At 39.9% G+C, this 27182-nt stretch overlaps 1 protein-coding gene across 2 annotated transcripts in view; it reads right to left on the reverse strand.

Moving 5' to 3' along the window:
• POC1B (POC1 centriolar protein B) overlaps positions 1-27182 on the reverse strand; it is a 95105-nt gene that overhangs the window by 15915 nt on the left and 52008 nt on the right. For both annotated transcript variants that reach the window (XR_012476239.1, XM_074226559.1), the window contains exon 10: positions 26719-26805. Coding sequence is in view for 1 of the 2 variants with exons in the window: in XM_074226559.1 (XP_074082660.1) it covers positions 26719-26805 (87 nt within the window). In the remaining variant the exon portion in view is untranslated. The remainder of the gene's footprint in view (positions 1-26718; positions 26806-27182) is intronic.

Raw genomic sequence — 27182 nt, forward strand, 5'->3', positions numbered from 1 at the left:
GAGGAACAAATTCCAAAATAATGTGCTGAAGCTGGGAAGGAGGGAAGAAATGGGGGGATACTAAGGACAGGAGGGAAAAAAATAGCCGTTTGTTTCAAAGCCGTATTGGGTCAAGAAAAGGACCAAAGGAGGTACAGAACTGCAGTCCGAGTTGGCGGGTGGTTGATAATGAAGGGCGAACTACGTGGATTAACTATTGTCATTAGGCATAGCAGCACTAGTAATAAAACATCTTTCATATCATGTTGGATGGCTCTTTGAAATAAAGTCCTGAGAAAAAAAGGGACAATCCTACCGTTATCCTTTTTTTTAGTTATTATTTCATGGATTATTGCACAGGTAGATAAAAGAACTGTTTTGTAGAGGAAGAACAGCATTAGGATTCAAGAGCAGTGTTTTTTGCTAAAATAGATCATTTTTCGAACAGCTGTGATGAAGTTCAGATGGAAGTAGTGAAAGACAAGTCATTAACCCACTCTTATTCTTTTATCTACTAGGCTCTGTGTTAAATGCTTTGTGATGATAATCTCTTTAAGAGGTAGGTGCCAGTGTTATACCCATTGACAGCCGAGGAAATTGAGGCAGATGATGACTGAGTGGCTTCCCCAGGTCAATATGTCAATGATTTTTATTAAACCCTGTTATCGGGCAGGAAAACCTCCAGCCTTGAATATTCCAGGGCCAGCATTCTGGACACTGGACACTGGCACTTCAGTCTTCTTCCTCAAGACTCATTCTTTTTTTTTTTCTTTCATACAACATGCTCCTTAGACTTGAGAGAATAGAACAGATTGCTTTTGGGGAGGGCAGAGAGAAATGAAGAGCCCTACAGAAGGTACAGGGCTGTCCGGATGTACAGGCCCCTTGAGGGCCTCGGATGGAGGGGGAGGCCCAGGCTCTCGCTCCCTCTGGCTGTCAAGGATCTCAGAAAGTTCAGAGAGAATCTATCAAGGTGCCACATGACTGGGCAAGAGCAAATGAAGGGAAGGAGGTCTTTAGACATCAGCCCGATGAGAGATCAGACAGTGATCTCTAGTTCTGGAAAAATTCTAGAACCATTTTTAAGGCGATGATTTGAGAACATTTAGGAAGTGAAGCTATGACCTGTAAAAACCAACATAACCCACAACCAACATAACTGATCATGCTGAAATAACCTCATTTCCTTTTCTCAGGGGACAAGGGAGCATTCATTAAGCACCTATTGTATACCTAAGATTTGAAGAATTATCCCAAACTCTGCTGATAGATCAGTGAAAAACTACTGAGGCAGTTGGATGGCACAGGAAGAAGACCAGAGTTTGAATTCTACTGCAAACACTTATTAGACACACATGTGATCTTGGACAAGTCATTTCCTCTTCAGCAAAATGGGGATGCTAATAACATCTAGCTCACGGGGGGAAGCTAGATGATGCAGTGGTAGAGCATAGGTCTAAGAGGACCTGAGTTCAAATCCAGCCTGAGACACTGGCTGTGTGACTTTGGGCAAGTCACTTAATCCTCATTGTCTCATCCCTGGGACCATCTCCAGTCACCCTGATCTATATCCAGGCATTGGACCCAGATGGCTCTGGAGGAGAAAGTGAGGCTGCTGACTTAGCACAGCCCTCCCCACTACAATCTAATCCATGTGCTTGTCATAGCATCACCTCTTTGATGTCATGATCTTCTTCAAAATGGAGAACAAGGGGGCAGCTATGGCATAGAGGATGGAGCACTGGCTCTGGAGTCAGGAGGACCTGAGTTCAAATCTGATCTCAAACACTTAATAATTGTCTAGCTGTGTGACCTTGGGCAAGTCACTCAAACCCCATTGCCTTAAATAAAAAAAAATTTTAAATGAAGGACAAAACATCTAGCCCACAGAATTATTGTGAGGATCAAGGCAGATAATACAAGTACTTTGTAAAAACTAAAGCATTATATAAAATGAGAGCTATTATTATACTTAAGTTTCAGCAAAATGTTTTATTTTTATTTTTCATTTAGTTTTTATTTTATTTTTCTTCAATTATATATAAACAAATATTTTAAACTTCTTTTTTTAAATTTTGAATTTTGAGTTCTCCCTTTCCCTCTCCTAGAGAGCCTCATCTTGAGAAGGCAGAAATTTGATATGGCTTAGACATGTACAGCCATGCAATATTAGCCATGTTGCAAAAGACAATGCAGCCCCAAAAAGCCTCAAGGATAAAGAAAGTTAGAAAAAATATGCTTTGCATACTCCATCAGTTCCTTGCCTGGAAATGTGTGGCATTTTCATCTTAAGTCCCTTAGAATTGACTTGGATCATTGTATAAACAAAACATTTGAAAGAGATTTTCAGGGCTGGCCCCAATTAACATAAATGACACTTTCCTCCCCTTCATATATACCAGGTCCATCCAAAGTAGTCTTAACTGTCCCTCATCCATGTCTTGGTGCTTGGCTTTTTCCTGTGCTTAGAACCCAGTCCTTCCTTATCTTTGTCTCTTAGAATCTCTCATTTCCTTCAAGACTCAGCCAAGAACTTCTAAATAATACTTGTCCTGATCTCCTCAAATGCCAGGGTTTTCTTTGCAAAATGTTTTATTGTTGAGTTGTTTCAGTCATGTATGACTCTTTGTGACCCCATTTGGGGTTTTCTTGGCCAAGATACTGGACTGGTTCTTGCCATTTCCTTCTCTAGCTCACCTTACAGATGAGAAAACTGAGGCAAACTGGGTGAAGTGACTTAATCAGGGTCACGTATCTAGTAAGTGTCAGAGGTCAGATTTGAACTCGGGAAGATGAGTCTTCATGATTCCAGACCCAGTTCTCTACACTACTGCGCTACCTAGATGCCTCCTCCCCAACATGGTCTTGTGTCCAATCTGTATGTGTGTCTATAAATGAACATGTTGTCTTCCCCTGTTAGAGAACCAACTCCTCGAAGGCAGGGATTGCTTCATGGTTTGGGACATAGAGTTTAATAGATATTTGATGTTATTAGGGTACCATTTAGGGAGGCAGTGATAGAAAGATAGGACCTAGATAATAGTACAATTGGGCAAATTCAAGGTTAGTTAAATGAACAGTCCCAAAGAATAAGCATTAATGTTTCATTGTTAGCTTGAAGGAAGGCTTCTAATGGAGCATCTCTAGGGATCTGTTCCTGGCCTTGAGCTATTTGACATTTTTATCATTTACTTAGAAGTCTGCATATATATAAAATCTGAAGATGACATGAAATGTAGAAAGATAGCTAATGTAATGACAGATTATATTCAAAACCTCAACATATTAAAACTATGGGTCAAGTCAAGTTCAATGAAATTTAATAATACTATGAATTAAAAAAACAAGCCTCTGTAACTAGGAAAAAAAATCCTCTGAGAAAAAATCTGGAGTTTTTAGTGAATTGTAAAGTCCAGATGAGTCAATATGAAATGGTAGCAAAAAAACAAAGTTAATGGCAAGTCACGGAGTCCAGAACACAAGAGGTAACAACAAGACCACTTTATTCTGTTCTGGAGTCATCACATGGGTTCAGTTTGGGGTGCCGTATTTATGAGAAGACATTCAAGCTGGATCGGATCCAGAAGAAGGAAAAAGCACAGTGATAAAACCGGAAAGCATGCCAAAGAAGGATCAGAGGAAGGAACTAAGGATGTTTAACCAGGAGAAGTGATAACTCCCAAGAGATAGGCCACAGTGGCCTTCAAGTACCAAAGAGCCATCCCAGGGAAGAGGGGGAAGGTTTGTTCCCCTTGATCCCAGGAGAAAGAGTTGGTAGAAGTGGGGGGAAGATTGATGTAAGGAAAAACCTTCCTGACCAGAGAGTGGTCTCCAGGTGGAATGGCAGCCTTAAACCTCTGACATCACCTGATAAAGGCCAAGTGGTTGGCCTCTTGCAGGGAGTGTTGCAGAAGATTCCCTGAGTTGTGAACTGATCCAACCATTCTGGAGAACGATTTGGATCTACACCCAAAGGACTATCTAGCCATACCACTACTAGGTCTGTATTCCAGAGATCATAAAAAAGAGAAAAAGACCCATGAACAAAAATAATTATAGCAGTTCTCTTTGTAGTGGTAAAGAATTGGAAGGTGAGGAAAAGCCCATCTATTGAAGACTGGCTGAACAAACTATTGTTCTATAAGAATTCATGAACAGACAGACTTCAGAAAAAGCCTGGGAAGACTCACCATGAACTGATGCTGAGTGAAGTGAGCAGAACCAGGAGAACAATGAACACACTAACAGCAACATTGTGCGATGATCAACAGTGTTGGATTTAGCTCTCCTCAGCAGGACAATGATCAAGGACAATTCTATTTTTATGTTTTTTTAAAAATTATTTATTTAAGGCAATGGGGTTAAGTGACTTGCCCAAAGTCAGACAGCTAGACAATTAAGTGTTTGAGGCTGAATTTGAACTCAAGTCCTCCTTATTCCTGGGCCAGTACTCTGTCCACTGTTCTACCTAGCTGCCTCCTAAAGACAATTCTAAAAGATATGTGATGGAAAATATCATCCTCATTCAGAGAAAGAACTATGGAATCTGAATGCAGATCAAAGCTTACTACTTTTTTTTTAGTTTTTTTCAAGGCAATGGGGGTTAAGTGGCTTGCCTAAGACCACACAACTAGGTAATTATTAAGTGTCTGAGGCTGGATTTGAACTCAGGTACTCCTGACTCCAGGGCTGGTGCTCTATCCACTATACCACCTAGCTGCCCCTAAAGCTTATTACTTTCAACTTAAAATTTTATTTTATGCTTTCTGATTTTTTTTCACAACATGACTAATATGAAAATATGTTTAATATAGTTATACATATATATATGTATAACCTATATCAGATTACTCACTATTAAGGGGAGGGGGAGGGAAGAGAAATAGAGGAAAATGTGAAATCAAAATCTTACCAAAAAATTAATGTTGAGACCTATCTTTCCATGTAGCTGGAATAGTAAATTAATTACTTGTTTAAAACGGGTTACCTGGATCTGGTATTAACCGAGTTAGCTGCTCTGTAATGTCCCTTCTGTTCAATTCTGTGATTCTGATTGTTACATACCTGCCTCCCAGAATCACTTTGTTGAATGCCTTGCAGCCAGCTGACCTGCCTCTAAATGCTTCTGCTTTAGCTATGGAGTCATTTTCCTTTTTTTTCACTTAACAAATTCAACATAATAATAGTGTATTAATAATAGATATTATATTAATGTAATATATTATATATTAATAATAGATAATTAAATTAAAAACATGTCAAATGGACAATCTTTGATCTTGTTCATTTAGAGTCATAACTTCCTCACTCCACTGAATTCTGTATTATTTTGAAGCAGATTCAATAGGAAATACTTATCATACCTCATATGCATCTGTACCATTCTTTCCAATGAAGATGAAGCTCACAATCATTAATGACTCTCCATTTGGATTCTTGTCTATATCTCCCATAAGTTCATCAGAAGAAGTCCACCCAGTATATGGGGTCTACCTCACTTTTTTCTTGACATCATGCAGATACCATTAGAGTACTTGGACTGCCAACTGTCCTGCTCTTGTCTCATGATGAATCGATCTTCTTTTTAAGTCTCATTTCTTTTAAGACATTTTTATTTGCAGATTTTTATGTCTCCTTATTTATTATGTATTTCAGTCTGTTCATACACATTGCCTATCCATTAATCAGTAAAGTTATTTCAGTTGTGACCCTTTGTGATTCAATATTGGGTTTTCTTAGTAGAGATACTGGAGTGGTTTTTATCATTGCCTGCTCCACCTTATTTTACAGATGAGGAAACTGAGACAAACAGGAGTAAGTGGCTTATCCAAGGTTACACAGCTAGTTAGTATTTGAGACTACATTTGAACTCAGGAAGAGGAATCTTCCTGACTCCAGGCCTGGAACACTTACTATACCACTTAGCTGCCCCTATGTACTCTATGTGAACATTATTTATACAATACTGTGAAACTCTATACTAGAAAATTACTTCCTTGAATATGTAAAGTCAATCATCAACCTGAGAACACACAGAAATAAATAGCAAACAGTTTGGTAAGGGAACAAAATCTGTTTAGACATTAATACCAGCATCTGTTACCTCATCCCTGCTAAAAAAATTGTTGTTCATCCATTTCAGTTGTGTCCAACTCTTTGTGACCCCTTTTGGGGTTTATCTTGGCAGAGATACTGGAGTGGTTTGAATTTCCTTTTCCAGCTTACTTTACTGATGAGGAAACTGAGGCAGACAGGGTGAAGTGACTTGCCAATGGTCACACAACTAGTATGTGTCTCAGATCCGCCTAACTCTAGGCCGGTGCTCTAACCACTTGTGCCATGCTAATGAATTAATTTGGAATTAATTGGCCTGGTTTTGTGATTTCCTTCAGTAATATGTGGTAGATATTTTTCATGTTTGTCTTGGTATTTGGCCAACAGAAGGCATTGAGCTAATGACTGGAATAGATTTGAGTCAATGAAGCAGGTTTGCCCTTCTAGACAATGTGCAGGCAGGTGCCCGTGATTGGAAACAGTCGGGCAGTTCTCCTTGGTCCTGTGTCATTTGGCAGCACCTTCACTGTGCCTCCTGAGTTTGCTGAGGACTAATTTGAAACCCCAGCTGTCCAGACACATTGCCTGAGAGCAGATCTCTGCAGGAATCGGCCCTTTTCATTGTAAGTGTTATGTCTCTTGGGTTGTAGAGAAAGATGGAACTACAGTCACTCTCAAACTATTCCAAGCTCCTGTAGTGGCATGGTTCTGTCCCCTTGTGTTCACTTTCAGCAGATGAATTTGTGTCTCTTCTCTTCTGCCAGTATCACCTGAGAGCCCCAAAGAAAATTCCAGTTGCCACTGCTTCTGCTGGTATTTAAGCTCATTTTTGTTTAGAGATGACCCCTGATAAAAAAGAATGTATAGAGAATACTGCCCACAAAACAGCAGGTAGAGGTGGCCTGGAGGTTGAGGAAGCAACTTTGGTGAGTTAAAGTCATAGACAGAGAATGGACCAGAAGGCATGACTCTGTTTCCATTGTTACCACCCCTACAGAGCCTAATGACAAAGAGTGCTCCTGAAAACTGTTTGGGTAGCCTTGACAGAGTGTGATCCAAAATAAGCTAGGTGCAGAATGATGGACCACAACAAAGAGCAGAAGTTTGGTCCTCTAATATGTGATGGAAACAATGACAGGCCAAATGATAAATGAAGAACTCTGAGGGTCAAAAGTAGATTTTTGGAAGGGACTTTTCATCAGAAAAGCGGGTCACCCAGCAATGAAAATGGCCAAAGATGGACGATTCGGGTCCTGTGGGATCATAAACCAGGCTCACAGCTCCCTGGGATGAGTCTGTAAGATCTGTCTAGGCAAAGATGGAAATGGGGGGTCATCATATTAGGGATTTTCGAGTTTGGTGGATCTACGTTCTTATCACGATACGCTTTGCCCGGTTTCTGGCAAGCAGGAAGAGCTTAAGAAAGTCCTATTGACTAAAAAAGAAACAATAACCTGTTTAATCACGAATATTCACATAAAACATTCTTTATGACCTTTGCAGGGGTGGGGGAGGGGATTCTCTCGGATGGTTAGGACAGAGGTTATTATTTCCATTTTAGAGATGAGGATGATGAGGTCACTTGCCTGCCATATGGGACATGTGGCAGATTCACGACTGGTCCCCCAAGGCTAGAATGTGCCACCTCCATTTCTCTCTTCCCTCTGCCTCAAAGTCCAAGGCCTGCCCTGTCCCTTTAGTTACCAGAACTCCCTCTTGAATATACTTTGAATCAACTTGCTTGGGTATGTGTTGGAATCCCTCTGAATCTGAGAACAAAGTTTCTGAATCCCTAGAACCCAGCACAGTCTGGTACCTAGTAGGTCCTTACTATATGCTTGCAGGATTGAATTTCCACTATTCGCCATCACCTCAGAAGGGAAGCTGTTCTGTTTGTCCAGCAATGCTTGATGGTCTTTGAATCAAGGCTGATATTCAACGTGAAGGTTAATTTTGAATGAGACACTCTTATAATTTGTTTTTAATGAATGTATACATGGATTGAAATGGCTCCTTCAGTTAAGTTGTGAATAGTGGAAATGCTTTAGAAGTTTCATGTTATCCTGCTGAAGAGCTTCCTGCCTGCTGCTATTTTCAGATAAATTAAAGGCCAGCCTTTATCAAATTCCTTCACCTCTCTTAGTGGGGAGCTCACTTTGTTATTTTTAGTTCATGTGTCTACAAAAATATTTTTGTAATTTATGTAAGTGTTTGAGTATTACCCTTCCTAAGCCTGAATATCTGAGTAATGTTTGGTGAGAAATTTCTCACCTTTAAAAATCCAGAGCCCTAATTGCTTGGATTTCTGCTATTTCTTCCGCCACCAAAGTAAAGAAAGAAAATACCCACTGTTTTACAAGTTTATAATTAATACCTTAGAATTCTGTGATGCTGATGGCAAAAGCATGAGAGCTTCAGGGGCAGCTCTTCCCAGTTTGCTGATGGAATGTCATGTTCATATATTCACTGCTCAAAGGAACTGAGCAGTAATAGTATATGTGACCTTTTCTTTCAAGATCATGATAGATTTTGATTTCATCTACTTGAGAGACGCAATCCTGGTCTTATTTACAATAATAATCACCTTTATTTATGTAACACTGAAAGGTCTATGATGAGCTTTTTCACAATAAGCATGCCAGAGAGGGTTATCCACGTAAAGACCCTGAGGTTGAGAGGTAGCAACCTGCTGACGGTCACAAGGAAACCAGGATTCAAACTCAAGTTTTCTAACACCTCATCCATCTTTTTCTCCATTGTCTCTCTTTGTTGACCATCATACTCCATAGAATAGAAACCATAACCTGGACAGCTTTTAACCATTATTTACCACTGATCATACAATTACAGATCTGGAGCTAAAAGGAACCCCCCAAATCAACCAATTTGTCACACCTGAGGAAACTGAGACCCAGGGAAGCTAAATGTTTTGCCCAAAACCACACCAGAAATAAGTGTTAGAAGATAGTTCTCTGCAGTTTCATTCCTGGAATGCCTGCCCCAGAGCTGGCCTGATTGGTGACTGCCTCAGTTGTCCTCTCCAGAGAGGTTGGCCTGGCCCTAGCTGCGCTTCCTTCACTTCATTCCCTAACCATTGCTCCTCCTCTCCAATTCATTCTTTCCCCCTCCACTCCCACCCAGGACTCTCTTCACCATCTCAATAACTTTCTAGAGACATCACACCCTCCTCCCTGACCACCATACGAGCGAGTCTTCCCTTTTGTATCTGCATCCCAGCACTCCGCTCAGTCCTTGGTAAATACTTAATAAATGCTCTCTCATCCATTCATTTTATTAAGTAGACTGTGCTGCTCTTCTCATAAGAAGGAAATATCAAGTCAAACCTGTCTTCACTTGTGAGGCTTAGGTTGATACCTCCAGTGCTTGCGGAGGATCTTCTGGTGCAATCGTCAAATTTTGCGGATGAGAAAATGGGGCCCAGAATGTGAGGAGACATGCCCGAGGTCACCTGGATAAGTGGGGAGCACAGGTGGGAGGGGGCTGCAGTCTTCTGAGGTCTGACCTAGGACTTTAATAGGGATTTGAGCCCGCTGTGGGATTCAGATGTGTGACAGCCTTGCTCTGCTGCCAAGGCCACATTGCTTCCTTCAACACTGTCTGGATCTTAAAGGAAGGATTCAATTCACCTTCACCACCATCCGACACTATTTCCCTCCCCTGCCACACACATGTGGAGTCATAGCCCAGATGGGCATTTCCCCATTTGGGTTTCTCTTTCTACTCTAACGCTGGCTCTGGGGGGGCATCCTATCAGGTTCCTGGGGCTGTACACATGAGGAAGTGAAAAAGCTAGGACAGCCCTATTAGATCAGCTATGGACACTGATATCCCCATCCAGAGGAAGAAAAACCAAACTAAACCAAAAACACCTTTCAGAATCTGATGAGCACAATATTGTTTAAAAATATCTCTCATGTGTTTCTTTCCCTTAATCCTAATTCCTCATACCAAAAATGACTAATCTGTAAACATGTTTAACATAAATGTGTATGTACAATATTAACCTGACTGTTAAGGGGAAGGGGATGGGAAGGGAGGGTGGGAAGAAATATTGTAACTTAAAAATATACATACACATATGAATGAATGTCGTAAAACTTTCATAACATGTATTTGGAAAAATGAAATATCAAGTAAAAAAATTTAAAAAAAGGAAATGAAAACAAGAGAAACCATTGAATCATATCCAATACAAGGGAAAAGAGTGGCACATAGTAGGTGTTTCCTGATTGACTGATTGACTTGGGGTACACATCTGAAATCTTCTTAATCAGGAATCTTTTGCTAGATTTCCACCAAAAAGTCTGAATTTTATCTCATAGTTCAGGGTATAAATACTGTGAAATAAAGAATTATGGCACATTTATATCAAGTCTAAATGGGAGGCAAACATCAACATGTGGCTATAAAAAAGGCAGTAGAAAGACTCCATCCCAAATACCTGCTCTATGAAGTGACAATTCCAAAGTGGATGAATGCCATTCTGAAATGACCTCCAAAATGTTGCTGCCAGATACTAAAACTTTAAAAAAAAATTGGTGGGGGTAGGGAAGGAAGAAAAGGGAACCCCCCCAAAACCCTGTCCATTGCCAGATGTTTAAATTTTAGGGCTATTGTTTAATTTAGTCAACGTGTTCATAAAAAAGGTATTCACAATACACAAGAGTAGAAGGAAGTACAATTTCAAACCTGACTAAAATGGTAATGATAAAGCACATCACAGAAATAGGTCATCTTTAGTTTCAAAATGAATTCACAGAAAATGATGCTTGACTGACTTTTTGCTTTTTTCTTCCCTATTTTACGATGTTAAAGTAGCATTAAAAGGTGTATAAAAACACTGAATATTATCTCATTTGACCCTTGGGAATGGGAGGCGGGGTGGTACTAGGATTAGCCCTATTCTACTGATGAGGAAACTAAGGCAAAAAGGTTAAGTGACTTCTTTAGGGGTCACATAGCTAGTGTCTGAGGCTGGATTTGAATTCAGGCCTTCCTGAGTCCAGGCTGGCCCTCTGTTCAGTTGGTGGTGTTTGGGAGTTTTCAATCATGTCTGATCCTTTGTGATCCCAAATGGGGTTTTCTTGGCAAAGAATTATGGAGTGGTTTGCCAGTTCCTTTTCCTGCTCATTTGACAGATAAGAAACTGAGGCAAACAGGGTTAAATGATTTGCCTAGGGTAACACTGCTTGGAAGTGTTTGAGTCAGATTTGAGCTCAGGAAGAGGAAGAAGTCTTCATGGCAAAGGAGGGTTCTGTTATTACTCAATCCTTGTTGATATAGTTATGATATATTCTGCAACAGATCTAAATGAATGGTTTTTAAATGAGAGATCAAATAATGATTCATTCCAGGAAGCAAAATCCGCACAATTGAGCTTGACAGAAACATGAAGAACCCTCCATATGACAAACCTTCTGGAGAGGAAGCAATCAGAGAGTGGAATATCTTAGACTCAATTAGCTTTGACATGCCTTTACTGCATTAGGCAGAAGGGCTGTGCTGACAAAGGGCTACCAGTCCTGGAATGAGGACTTAAACCACTCGGGAACAGGTGTGAAACCCAGAGGATGGTTCCGCAGACAGTTATTTACACACTCTGGCTACAGGACTCACTTCCGAGTTCCTGTTCTGCAACGCTAAGTCCTTGGTACACATTTTACCCTTTTAATATCTGAAACCTAGCCAAACCTTTTGGATTATTCTACTTCATTGATGGAAAAAAAAAAAGAGCTCCAAACATACCCCAAACCAATAGCCAAGGCTCAGTAAAGCTGACCAGGCTATTGCAACCACATTTGTAATTCAATTCAGTTGAACTCAATCACTCTTTGCCCTTAAAGGACTTAGGAAAGTTAAGGTATATGGCCAAATGAAGGTTGATTCCAATGAGAAATGCGATGAGTGCAAAGGGAAGTTTCGGACAAAGAGCTGTTAAGGAATTTGAAGGGGGAGAAATCACTTGAAACTTGAGGATTAGGGAAAACCATGATTGGGTCTTGAAAGAAGAAAAGAGCTTTCGCCAGTAGACCTGGGAAGACAATAGAGTCTACATGAAGTCATGTGAGTGGAAAGTGAAGGCCAAGATTTGGGAAATGCTGGTCATTCAGTTTAGTTGGAAGATAAAGAATATGAAAGAGTATAGAGAAATAAGAAATAAGTCAGTCACAACCAGATTTGATCCTCCAGACAATGGGGAACCACTCCATGTTTCTGAGCAGGAGTGTGGCATGCTCAGACATGGGCATCAATCAACAAATGTTTATTAAACACTTGCTATGTCCTAGGAACTATACTAATTTCTGGATTACAAAGACAAAAGTAAAATAAACTGTCCTTGACTTCAAGGAACTTAAAAAGAAATAATAAAATATATGCAAGATAGTTTTTAGGAGGGGGAGACAGAGTACCCGATGGGGTACAAGAAAGGTCTTTTAAATAAGGTGGCCCTTGGTCTGAGTCTTGAAGAAAACAAGGGATTTCAGGAGGCAGAGGTGAGGAGGGAGTGTATTTCTAGCCTGGGGGACGGCCAATGCAAAGGAAAAGAGACACAAGATGCTGCACCTGAGTAATCAACAGAGAGTAGGCTGGAACAAAGAGTTCATAGAAGGAGGGAAGGTGTAAGAAGATGGACTTGGTGTAGAATGGGACATAGATATTTTGGATGTGGTCAGATTGGGAATCTGTTTTGCATGACTAGGCATATCTGTTACAAGGGTTTGTTTTTCTTTTGTCCCCCAATGGACATTGGAAGAGGGGGAAAGGTTTCAGGTAGAGGGAGGGAGGTAAAAAACAGATTTTTGTTCTTTGGAAATCTTTTTTTAAACTTTTAAAGGAGCCTATAAAGGTAGAAAGGGTCCGGTTTGTCAATCAGAAAAGCTTTTTTTATGATCCTAGATGTAAGAGGAAGTTTCTCTGGTTACTTGAGTAGGGGGGCTAATATAAGGAAGATTATTTCATTATCTCGATGAAAGGTTGATTAAAGAAGAAAGACATCACGTTATAACAGTGTAGGTGGGAGATAATGGAGACCCGAACTAGGGTAGTGGCTGGGCAAGCAGAGAGGGAGAGGAAGCATTTGTTAAGATATTATCAAGGAGGAAAAGAAAGGTCTTGAAAACTGATTGAGTATGGGGACGGAGGAAGCAGAAAGTCCCAAAGGTAACTCTGAGGTTTCTAGCCAGGGTGACTGAGAGAATGGTGATGTGAGAAAGAAGAAATAGTGAGGTTCTTAAGCAGAGCAAGTTTTATGGGGGAAGCTGAAAAATTCCATTTTAGATGTGTTAAATTTGTGGTAATGACAGGCTATTCAGGTGATGATGTCCATGTGGCAGTTGGAAATGTGGAACTGGAGTCAAAGGGAAGAAGGTGGGAGTTAGAGGTACCCCAGAAGTCATGGAAATAGAGATATTTGACAAGGGTAGAAAGAAGGAAGAAACTGAGGACAGAATCTTGAAAGTCTTGGATAGGAGGAAGAAAATGAGCCAGCAAAGGAAATTGAGAATCTTTGGTAAGATAACTTAAGGAACTGGGAGAGGGCAATATTGCAGATATCAAGGGAAGTCAGTCATCAAAAAGGACAGATTAGGGACCAACAGCATCAATGCTGAATAAAGGTCAAGGAGGAGGCAGCTCAAGAAAAGCATGAGCCATTGGATTTCATAATAAATTGAATCATGAAAATTGAAAGGTTTTAGGTGCAGGGAAAAACCCTACAAACTTGTTGGAATATGTAAACAATTTGGAACCCAACTAAACACATCAGTTGTGTATGGGTATGCAGGCTATCTCTATCCAAAGCAAAAATTCAGATTAGAGGTAGGAAGAATAAAAGTTCAAATCAGACAACTATTCCTTCAACAGGAATTCCAGTTTGGAGATTTCAGAATATTTTCTTGCTTTTTTTTTTCCTTGAGGGAGAAAAAACTTTCTTTTATGCAACAGCCAATATGGTTGCAGCATATGGGAGAACAACCAGCCCTTCTGAAAGAAATGGCGCCATCAATTCAAGGACACAAGGTGCTGAGGGAGGATGGGATTTCAGCCTTAACAGTGAGTTTTACAAACACCATGTCACTTTTTTTTTCAAATAACCTCCAAAATGAGCCCTACACATTTCATAAGAGCTAAGTGCTTGAAACACAAACGACCACCTTAAATATCAGAGAATTTAAAAATGCACCGCTATCAAGTATAAATATTAATTGTCAGAGAGGGTGATCTATAAACCCAACTGGCTTCGTTTACAAACAGCACTGAAAAATTCAAAACTGAATAGTTCTATTTTAACAGAAGGGTTGAATGCTAAGTTCATGAATTGCTGTGAAACCCAAAGAGAGCCCTGGATAGTGGGCATTCGGAGCGGGTAGGAAACCATCTTCTGGGTCATCAGGAAGCTCGTGATGGGTCGAGGGTCCAAGGGACAGAAGTCCTGTTCTGTGAGAGCTACAGTAGTAATTTCCTGTGTGAAAGCTCACGGCTGCTCCTGCATTCCACAGGGTCCATTTCTTCTCATCTCAGAGGATGTTGCTCTTCCCCAGGAAGAGGAAGGAACCAGTTGTTAGTGGATGTGTGGGCTGATAGCTGTTGGGCATTTTCTGCATGCCTCAGTATCAGCTGTGAGAACTGGGGATCTGGCCTGGCTTCCGAGCCCTGGGACAACATTACTCCTACAGGAATGGGGTCATGGTTTGTGAGTACAGTATCTCAGGAAGTCGGGAGGCAGCGGTGATACCTGGAACGTCACCGCCCCCAATTCCCAGAAATGTGCTAATTTTCTAAAGGAAACACTAAGCCACAAAAGAACAGGTTTTTAAACAATTCCTTTGTAAACACTGATTTTTTTGGGGGGGGGCATACATCTGGAAAAAGTATAGATCCTAAGTTAAAACTTCAAGAAAATAAGGCATTTTGGTACCGAAAGTGAGTAAAATTATTCCATAAAATGCTGGGTAATAATTTCTGGCTCTTTTTTTCTTTCCTCCAAACATATGGATACAGATGAAACATCTCCAAGATACACAAAACATAAGGTGCTTGGACCATTATTATAATCTTAATTTTTATGACTGAAAATTGTTGTAACTTTAATTAGTACATTTGTGTCCATAAGGCCTAGCCGAATGATTACTAAATAAGTGCTTAATAAATATTTAATTTTTAAATATTTATTTATTTATATAATATCACACTATTACTTCATAATATATCAATTCTTTGGGTAGAATTTTTTTATCACACTGTAATGTATATATATGGATGAAAGTAAATATAAAAGATATTAAAGAAAACTGTCTAATAAGGCAATTTTAGGGTGGAATCGACAGCTGGGGGTGGGGAGGGATAGTAAACTCTTTCTCATCACTAGAAGTATTTAGGCAGAGATTTGAGGAATTCATGGTTTTTGAGCATTAGGTAACTTTACCTTAAAATAAATTATAATCCTGTGTATTTCATGCACCAACAATGTTATTCTGAGAAGACATTTTCACCAGTGGTAATGATAAGCTCCTTGGGCTGGGCTGCAGGGGGGTTGAAGGCTCTTTGGCTTCCAAGAATTGAGCATGCTAAAGTAGTTTTGGGTTCAGAGCTGGCTCCCCTCCCAAGTTTTCTTCGTTTTCAGATTTTTATTTAAAAACCCAAACAATAGCCTCTGCCACTCCCCTAAATCACAAAGCATAATGTTTTCTCCATTGGACTGATGGGGAGTGACCTCTTTCTTGAAAGGGATTAGAGTAGCCCAATGGTAACTTATTTTATAACATGCTCAGTTGTGGACTCAGGAGCTCAGTTTTCATTTGTTTGAGTTTTTAATTCCCTCCATATCTACAAAATAGTTCAAGTTCTTCTTCATGTGAAAATTTAATTTGGGGATAGATGAACAGGTTTCTAAAAGCTTGAGAAACATTAGAATGCATTTTAAAAATTATTGATCTTTTATTTTGACATAATCTTCATTTCTGAACATATCCGTCTTTTCCCTTGAAACTTTTTGTAAAAAAGATTTTTATAATGCATATGCACACATGCACACGGACACTCATGCACATACATACTGACAAGCATTTAATGTGGCTAGCTTCAGTTTCCTCATTTATAAAATAAGCCTGGAGAAGGAAATGGCAAATCACTCCAGGATCTTTGCCAAGAAAAACTCAAATGGGATCATGAAGAGCAGGACACAATAAACACAACATAACAAAACCAGTTCATTTTATAGATTAGGAAACTAAGGACAACAGTTAAAGGACATAACCAAGATCATACAGCTAGTAAGTATCTGAGTCAGGATTCAAACTCAGGACTTCCTGACTCGAAGTCTAATACTTGACCTACTTCTAATCATATGCCCATTGGCAGTGGAATGATTCAACAAATTGCAATATGTGAATATAATGGAATACGCTATTAGAAACAAAGACTATAAGAATTCAGAGGACCATGGGAAGAATTTATATGAACTGATACAGAACCAGGAAAATATACACAATAATAAGAATAATACAAAAAAGAATTCAAAGAGAAAAACCGAACTCTTAGAAACTGTAATGACAAATCTTTGTCCCAGAAAACAGATGATGAAACACATCTCCCTCCTTTGACAGAGAAATGGGGAATTACAGATGCAAAATGAATGTCACATACACATGGTCACCTTGGCAGTAGGCTTTGCTTTAACTCTTTTCCTTTGTCACAAGGAAGAACTTACTTTATCCATGTAAAAATAAAAACCATCAATAAAACTTGATTGTAAGTCATAGTTATAAGCCTGTGATTTTTAAAAAAAATTTAAACTACTTGGGGGAGGCTAGGTGGTGCAGTGAATAGAGCACCAGCCCTGGAGTCAGGAGTACCTGAGTTCAAATCAGGTCTCAGACACTTAATAATTACCTAGTTGTGTGGCCTTGGGCAAGCCACTTAACCCCATTGTCTTGCAAAAACAACTTAAATAAAAATTTAAATTACTTCAGAAATGAGAAATGAAAAACACTATTTCAAACTAGTAAGAATAATCCTAATTTCATTCTGATAGCATGACTAGTGATTTTTATTTTAATGATAGAAATCATGGAATAGTGGAAAGATTTTGGACAGGAAGCAGACAAGGGCTCAAATTCTAGCTCAGTCAGCTACAAATTATGTAACCACAGGTCATTCACTTAATTAGCCACAGGTTTTTTTTTTTTTTTTTTTTTTTTTAGTTTTTGCAAGGCAATGGGGTTAAATGGCTTGCCCAAGGCCACACAACTAGGTAATTATTAAGTGTCTGAGGTCAGATTTGAACTCAGGTACTCCTGACTCCAGGGCCGGTGCTCTATCCACTGCACCACCTAGCTATCCTGTTTTTTTTTTTAATTTTACTCACTATAAACTCTATTGCTCCAAGATTCAGTATTCTTTTATGTTTAGTTCCTTTCAAATACTTCACAGTGAGGCTGGTTAAGAGAAAACTGTATATTCTACTTAACCAATACTGTAAAGGAACAATGTAAAATAATATAAATAAAATAAAAAACTGAATAGCAAAGCAATAATAAAAATAAAAGACTGCTTTCATACTTCAAACCTTTCCTGCACAGACCTAGAGCCAGAAGGGACCATTGAATTTTATGGTTCAAACCTAAAGAAAACTGAGGTCCAGAGAGGTGGTCACATAGGTAGAGAAGGTCAGAGCAAGGATGCAGACTCAGATCCTGAATTTGAATACTTCTGTTTGGCATTCTTCCCACTGCCTTCATTAGTCACATAAACAACAAAGTAATGGGCAGCTTATAAATATATTTGTGACAATTTAAACAAAATGTAATACAACAGAACCCAAATTCTGAATCTACCTAAAATGCAGGGGAAACATCACAATTATGAAAACTGCTGGGGGTGTGAATATGGGTTCTTATTGACTTTAATGCATGAGAAAAGGAAGCTGAAGGCATCTGGGGACAATAAATACCATTTTATTTTTATTTTCAAGATTATAAATTTTAATTTTGGGACATTTAAGTTTGTATACACTATGTTCTTTCAAGTAACTCTTTCCAAATCTCTGCTTACATAAGCAGTGGAGAACTGGAATAGCTCAGGACTAGTTATGCAATGTTGTCTAGTAACCAGGATATCCTGTTGCCACAACAGCCACAACAGCCACTGAAATATCCTCTTTGTATTTGTAAGTTTGCTTTGTCTACACATCTATTTTGTCAATAAATTAATATTTTTCAGCACACAGCCTCAGAAAGTCTTCTTCCCTCCCGACAATGGGGCAAAGGCACACCTTTCTAGAAATGGAACCAGCGGCATGTTCCTGATAGATGAAAATCTAGACTATAGCCAATGGTGAAGAGAATGGTTTTAAACAAAGGCTTTTCCAAGTAAGAGGGAAAAAGCTACAAGTCTTTTGAAACCAGGGGACATCTGCACTTTCTTTTGCATTCTCAAAGAGGAGAACAATCTTCTATTTCCCTTCTTTGAGAGTCCCCAACTGGGCCAAATGCTGCCTGCTGCCATGATTTAAGTACGTTGGCCAGAAAAATAAATGAATACAACTACCCCAAAAGGAACCAAGCAGCGCTCCACCCAAAGGGGCTCCCACAGAACTGCTCTCAAGCACATGCTCCCCTCTCTCAGAAGAGCCCAGAAACCCCCTTAGCTTAGGCATTGGGGCAATCAAGTATAACATGTTTACTTCTACAGTGATTTATCTCTAGCATTTATCAATGCAGTTATATTGTGGGCCACAACTTCCCCCCATAACCTTCCTTTGGTGCCTTTATCTGACTCTTTGAAACATTCCAGACCAGAGCTAATCCTTCATGCCATCCACTCTTTTTGTTTTTTTTTTTCAAATTTTATTTATGTAAGGCAGTGGGGTTGATTGCCCAAGGTCACACAGCTAGGTAATTATTAAGTGTCTGAGGTCAGATTTGAACTCAGGTCCTCCTGACTCCAGGACTGGTGCTCTATCCACTACACCACCCAGCTGCCCTGCCATCCACTCTTGAGATACAGAGATCTTTTTTTCCTTCTCTCAATCATTTGGCAATTACTGGCTAAAAGGTCACTGCTTTGCCATCTCTTATACTGTCACAAAGAACTATTATTACACTTTTGACATATTTATTTCAAAAAAAATTCCTCAAAGACATTGATGTCATGTCAGTGGTCTTCAAATATCTGATCAATGATTGATAAAACTGATATGAGATCCAAGATTTAAAAGTTAAAATTTAAAGTCTCTAGCTTAAAACAATTATTTGTCTTAAAATAATCATTTTTTTACTTATCATAAGATATATGCAGAGAGGCAGTGCTGCATAGGATATAATATAGTTCTCTGAAAAAAATATCCCAAATTTCAATATGTATAATTCTCCTCCATAGCTATATCAAAATCACACAAATATAATTTTCCTTAGTATTAATAAAAAAACTTGTTACTGAAGATCTGGCATTACCTTTGGCAGATAAAGGAAAATGAATAGTTATATCATTTATGACCCCTAGGGATTTTAATGATCAAAATGAGAAAGAAAATAATTTGGATTTAAGCTAGAAAAGCAGCATTAATCAAATCAAAATTACCTCATTTTATTTTAATGAAAGATGTCACATTATACAAACTATATTAGCAGTAGGTTCAATGTTGTAGCCTCGCTTTGATTTCATGACTTTGAAGCTGTGAGACCAAAGAAATAAATACCAGAACCAGTGCTGGTCATCAGTAGTTCATTCTTTGGGTATAGGGTCAGGATAATGATTCGGGAATTCAAAGAATATCAGTGGGATGGCTGGTTCATCCCATTTCCTCACTTAAGAGTAACTTCATAAAAAGTACAAAACTACAGTCAGATGAGTAATAAGTAATTTTCTGTCTACATTCTTTATCATCAATTTCCCTAACTTACGTCAAGTCTAGTCCTTGGCCCTGTTCAGTTCAATGCTGTTTATCAATGACTTGTATCAAGGTATGGATGACATGCTTACATAATTTGAAGATGTCAAGAAATGAAGAAGGATGGAGTGTGAACAGGTGGGGTATTGGAATTAGGATCAAAACAAGTGGGGATAATGGATTGATCATAGAAGGATGGCATTTAAAAGCTACTGATAAAAATCTTACACTCTAACCTTAACTTGAATTTTAAAAACTGGTAACTGGACAAGTGGAGGATGGGGAAGATAGGGCTCAACCTGAGATGAGAAGCACCTGGTACTCCTGGTGGGATTCAAGGTAGAGAAGTTCCAAAGACAAGCACAGATCTTAAGTGGAACCACTTCAGCAGCCATTCAGTCCAACCTATATCAAGAAGACTCTGCCCTCTCCCTCCTCGGCCCTCCTCCCCTTAAGGAATTTCTTTAACAATCCTACATTTACCTCTTTGCTGTCTCCATCCATGGCTCCTGGTACTGCCTTTTGGGGCCACCTCTCCCACAGGACAGTCTGAACTCCAGGTTAGGGCTTAACATTTCTCCTTCTCTACTCCATCTGACTAGACTGACACTCTTAGGCTTGGGGATCCTGACTGTCTCACAGTATGTCAATGATCCTACCTGGCCCATATCAGGACCACTGATCAAAAATGCTACTAGACCAGCGTCAAGCACAGACGCCAGGGAACTCTACTGGAAATGTTGAAGGCCAAGAGTACACCAATCAAGGAATGATCTTCTGGAATCCATCTAATTGTGCTACCCTCTGGTCCACATTTCTCCCTCTTTTCCTTAAGAATGGTGTGAGACATTTCATTAAGTACTTTACTGAAATCTGGTTGGATTCATTCATCCTTATAACTCTGTCTAAAAAAAAAAGACAGAAAAAAGACCTGTTCTTGAGGAAGACATGCTAGATTCCTTTTGTAGATATTATTAATCATCTCAGATCACTGGTTCAACATTTGCAGATGGTTCTCTTGGTGTTTTGAAAATCAAGACCCCTTGTGTGTCTTTCTCCAGGCCCTTGGTCCTTCTCCTATTTGTGCCTTCTTTCAAACATTCCCATGGGGACTCAGTAATCACCCCACTGATTTTTCCAGTCTCTAGCCATGAGGTTCATCTTGACCAGGTGGATCTGAGTTCATCCAGAGTGGCTAGGTGCTTTTTGACTATCTTCTGATTGATACCCGGATGCTATGCTTGTCCTGGTTTCTAAGCATCAATCAATCAATCAATAAACACTTATGAAGATGCTACTAGGTGCTAAGTGCTGGGAATACAAAAAAGGTAAAGGACAGCCCCTGACCTCAAGGGGTTTATAATCTAATGAGGCAACACTGGGTCATGGTAGGCAAAAAGCTAGTGTGTTAAAAATATTTTTTCTGGGGCGGCTAGGTGGAGCAGTGGATAAAGCACTGGCCCTGGAGTCAGGAGTACCTGGGTTCAAATCTGGTCTCAGACACTTAATAATGACCTAGCCATGTGGCGTTGGGCAAGCCACTTAACCCCATTTGCCTTGCAAAAACTTAAAAAAAATATTTTTTCTGGACCCCAAATTCTATTATCATTGAGTTCAGAATGATAGAGGTTAGAGAAAGTACACATTGCCCAGAAGAGAACACTTCTGGAATATAGAGTATCTCAGAAGTCTTAAGCTTTGATAACTTCCGAAGTAGAGATGGGTTAGATGACCCAGGTGGATGAGTAAAAGAATTTCCTCTTTCCATCCAGAAACTATCACATCCTCAATGAAAATGACAAGATACCCATTCTTGCTAAAATTAGAATGAAAAAATTTACTATTTAAAATTTTTTAAATTAAATAAGGAGAAAAGTAAATAATCATTTTTGAAGGTGTTTGAGTTTCCCAGGGACAGGTTGTCATTCAAGTAGGTAGATCACATGACCTTTGGAAATCTTCAGAAGAGGTCAGATGCTTGGAGAGAATATTGCTGGCCAGCAGGTATCTGCGCTGTCCTGCGACACGGAAGTCAGTAGCTGGATTCTAAGATAAGTTTTGGGGGGATGCTTTTCCTTTTGAAGGGCAACGCTAGTTAAGAGAATCATGAATTTGGAGTTGGAAGGAAACCAAGGTTTCTTCTAGTCCAGTGCGCTCAACTGACAGATAAGGAAACTGATAACCAAAGAGGTTATTGGCCAATCTATATTCTTCTTCCACAGCTATTAAGAGATGGGGCAGGATTTGAACTTGAGTCCTTTGACTCCAAATCCAAGGCTCTTTTCATGCTATCATACTGTCCCTTTCCCACTACTTCATATATGAGATGAATTGGATACTATCCAAAGTCTTTCCAGTTCTGGCCTCTGACACAAAGACAGGTAGAACACTGCCTTAGGCCTTGAGTTCAAATCCAGTCTCAGACACTTGACACTTACTAGCTCTGTGATCCTGGGCAAGTCACTTAACCCTGCTTGCCTCTCATCCAGGGCCATCTCCAGTCATCCTGATCCATATCTGGCCACTGGACCCAGCTGGTTCTGTAGGAGAAAGTGAGGCTGGGGACTTAACCCCCCCCCCCAATCCAATTCATGTTGTTTGTCATGGTATCACTTCCCTGATGTCATGAGAATGAAGGACAAACTTCATCATCATCATCATCATCATATTAAGCTCAAGTGGCTCCATAGGGCATAGAGCATCAGGACTGGAGTCAAGAACCCTCATCACCCTGAGTTCAAGTGGGCCTCAGGCATTTACAAGCTGTGTGATCTTGGCAAGTCACTTAACCTGTTTGCCCCGAGTTTTTTTTTTTATCCATAAAAATAAGTTGGAGAAAGAAGCGGCAAACCCCTTCAATATCATTGCCAAGAAAACTCAAAATGGGGTCAAGAGGAATCAGACACGACTAAAAAACACATCAAATTCTTCCTTAGCCTTTTCTCTAGGCTAAACATTCCCGGGTCCATCAGTCAATCCTCATTAAAAAACTAAACAACAAAATAAACACAAACACACAGACACACACACATCATACATATAGACACACATAAACACAGACACAGACACACACACACACACATACACACACACACACACACGCCCCTTTATCCTATGAGCTATCACTATGTGAAGTGCCAAGAATGTAAATAAGAAAATGAGAATGCCACTGCCCTCAAGGAGCTGACATTCTAATGGAAGTGGTTAACACATCCCTATATAAATACATTTTTTTTTTTTAAAGGCAGTAGGACAGGGGAGGTACCAGCAGCCGGTGGGATGGAGAAAGTCTGTTGAGTTTAGTTATGATAAAAAAAAAAAGAATTTTAAGAGGCAGAGATAAAGAGTATGTGCATTCCAGACAAGGGGGACAGCTGGGCCAAGGCACAGGAGATGGATGGAGTGTTGTATGTGAGAACAGCAAGGAGCCTAGAGTGTAGGAAGAGAAAAAAACATGAGACTTGACAGGCAGGATGAGGCTGACCAGGCTGGGAAGGGTTTTCTATTATATTCTGGAGGCAAAAGGGAGTCATTGCTGTTGATTGTTGTTTGTCCTCTGTTCTGGAAGAGGACCGTGACAGTAAGGAGGTGATGCCATGACATTCAAATGAACTGGATGCAAGTGGGGGGCCAGCCTCACTTTCTCTTCTGGAGCCACTGTTCCAGAGGTCAGATAGGGATAAGGACGATTGGAGACAGTGACATGATCAGAGCTACAGGTTAGGTAAAATCCCTTTAATGCCAGGTTTTCCTCTTCTTCACGGAGATGTATGGAGATACCAAGCTCTATATTTCTACTTTCTTTTTAAAATGACATATGGGTATACTTAAGGACAGAAAAATTGGAGTCAACTAGTTTAGTCTGAGACAAGCCAGGAAGTAACATCAAATAAGGTGATCAAAGAGGAAATTCAGGAAAACTATTTCTTAACCCACTGTAACAAAGAAGAGACAGACATGATCTTATCCTACAAAGAAGTCTAACCAATTAAGATTTGACATAAATCCTTTTAAAAATCCTACTCTGATGAGCTATATTTCTCAGGAAACCCTTTCCACTACAAAAAGTCACATAAACACTGCCCCTTTTGACCTCCTACATTTCCCTGTATAATTAAGTTACAGTCACATGCAAACATAACACTAAAAAAGATTTAACCCGACATGCCTTATGCGAAAGCATAAATAACTTCCCTTTACAATTATGGGGGTGGGGGGTGGGAAATGGTTTGTTGGAGGAAGGAGAAAGGGAAAGCTGCTCTTTAGAGAAATAAAGATAAATTTTAAAGTACTGATTAAGAGAGAGTAATGGATGGCCTACTAGTTTCAAGTAATTTCATTTAATTTTTCAAACCAATGTCCCATGATATACTTAAAGAATTCATGTATATGCTGAATGTTTAAAGTTAAGCAGCTTAGAAAACAAATACTGAAACTTTACAGGGACCTAAATTATTTTTAAATGAGGTTCCATACCTCCAGGGAGAGAAAGTCATCAAATAAACGAATCAGCATTCTTTACTTGTTTCCTAATGGCAAACAGCTATTTATAAGATTGCGGTACATAATTCACCCATATAAGTCTTAATTATGAACGTATGATCTAGGCTGCTCTAAGACCAATTGCTAGACAATTTTTTTGAACCTGAGATTGACCAAACAATATGAGCCCTGTTGAGACTTTCCTGCCAAATATTTCACCCTCCACACACACCCCAGTGATTTTCACCATTTTTCACTGGGCAGCACATTTGTACCTTTGCTCCAGGAAGCACCAGTCCAGGCCATCTGGACTTTGCCCTATGAGGAGCAGTCTGGCAGTAGAGGGAAAAGAAGGATTAGCTGGGAATCCTTTCCCTGTCACTGTAAATTCAGACAAGTCATTTAAATTCTCTGAAAATGGAAACGATGATTCTCAGTGCCTCACAACATTGTCCTGAGGATCAGGAGATGATGGCTACAAAATATTTTGTTGTCATAAAAGGCCATATCAATGGAGGGCACATTTTTTAAGGACATCTAGAGAGAAAGCTGCTCCTACCCACCCCAGCTTAGTGAAGGAATCATTTCAACTCAACAAGCTTTTGTGTAGGGCCTATGGGCCTCCCCTGCAAGCTCCCCCGGCTCTGGGTGATCCCTAGTGGAGTCTAGAAGCAGCCCACTACCTCCAATTGCTCTGCATTGCTCTGCATCCCTCCATGTGCTGTCTTCTTTGGTTAGAAGCTATATTTCTTGGGGGTAGGGACTGTCTGGTTAGCTTAGCATAGTGGTCTTGCACCCAGATGGATGACTGATTAATGTGTTCTCTCTCCCTTCTGTCCCCTCACTCCCTTCTGCCTCCCCCTACCTGTCCCCTATTTCTATCTCTGTCTCTCTCATAAATAAGACACAGAGTATACAAAGATAAGCCTAAAAAGGAGCTTATACAGTTCTGGGGGATTCAGCCACTTGGTTGCCCCCAGCAAAGCCAGATCTCTGTCCCATGTAGGTGATAAAAGACAACTGTCTTTGGTCCATCTAGATTTTTTTAGCTGTTATTATATTTGACTATTGAAAAACTCTGTCTTAAAGCACATCTCAGTTTCTGGACCAAGGGCTTTTGATTATCTCTGTGCATCCTCTAGGCCAGGTGAATTTTCTATTGATTTGTTTGTTTTTTAATGTCTAAAGACCATGTGGGGTATGTGTGTGTGTGTGTAGGGGAGGGGATGGCCTCCTACCTGCACCCATCTACCAAACAAGTGCTATAGAGGGGCTCCTGGAGAGGCACCTCATTAGAATTAATAGGAAGGGCAGAATTACTCTGATAATGATGATAATGATACATCTCCTCAATCAACATTGATTATTCATCAATTCTGTACATATTAGACTCTCTGATGAGTACTGGGGACCCAAGAAAGGCTATACCTTTTTCCTGCCTCAAGGAACTCCCAATCTAATTCATGCCAGCAATGTGCCCTTGGGTGACGACACAGACTTTGAGCATGAGCTCTAACCTCCTGTGTGTCTCTGGGCAAGTCTCTCAACCTTTCTGAGTCCTTGTTTCCTTATCTTTTGGGTGCCTGTACCACCTCCTCCAAAGGGTTGGAGAAGGGAAAGTATTTAGTCTAAACCACAGTGTTCTCTATCAGTGTGAGCTAACTACTGAGCCCTCCAGCCACATGCGCTCAGACCTTCTAGGTGTCTGATCATAGCTGACACCAATCAACTGAGCCTGCTTTACATTAGCAAAGACAAAGGAGCCTGGTCTAATCAGGATTTTTTTCCCTGTGAGAATGAAATGCATTTAAAACCCAAGAGATTGACAAAACAAATAAATCATCATCCGGGAAGAAGTGGACCATTTGGGGCCTAGGGTTCTGGGCAGGTTGGCAAGGGCACTTCACCAAAGCTCATGACACTGACCTGAGACCACAGAGGAAGGGTGGCCCCAGGGACTGGCTGGAAGCTTGGGGAGATGGTGACTCACAAAGGAAGCCATCTGGCAGGTGGGCGCTCTTGGTCAACCATCTCAGGGGTACCTTAATAAGGCTAAAGATGATGAGACCAAGGACCAAAGCTTCAGGGTTAAAAAGGCAGTCTTTGGCAAACATCATTTAGCTATCAGGCCTCCCTCTTGTGGCCATTAAAAATAAGCTTTCCTAAGATAAAATTTCTCCTTTTCTAAAATGTTGTGGGATGATGAGGCCCACCTGTTATTCACCTTCACAAAATGGAAACTCATTTATTTCTTTTAAACCAGGGTTTTCACATACACTCCATAGTAAACTTACTGTTAAATTCGAAGGTTCAGAAGAAAGAATGTCCATGACAAGAGGGTCAGAAGTCTGTAAATTTACCACTTCAAGCCGGGGATTAATCTGCATGTAAAAGAAGTTTAATATTAGTATTTTCTGGAAGAAGAGACTACATTTTAAAATGTATGACATTCCAAGGTTTTCCTTCATGAAAAAAAAAAGATTAAAATTTGTCAACAGTTTTTAGATTTGGGTATTTGAGTGTGCATTTATTTCTCCAAAACAACAGCAGCAATTGAACTCTAAATCATACCCTGTTGATTTTACTGGGAAGGGGGAGGGAAGGGCAAAGGCACACATTCACACATTCCTCACCCCAGTTTTATCCATCTACAACCTGAGTGACCTGGAGGAAGTCACTTTTCTAGGTCTGTTTCTTCATCTATAGAATGAGGGGTCTCCAAGGTTCCTTCCAGCTGGACACCTGAGATCCCAGGACA

This window comes from Macrotis lagotis, chromosome 2, assembly GCF_037893015.1.
Source record: "Macrotis lagotis isolate mMagLag1 chromosome 2, bilby.v1.9.chrom.fasta, whole genome shotgun sequence".
Classification (NCBI taxonomy): domain Eukaryota; kingdom Metazoa; phylum Chordata; class Mammalia; order Peramelemorphia; family Peramelidae; genus Macrotis; species Macrotis lagotis.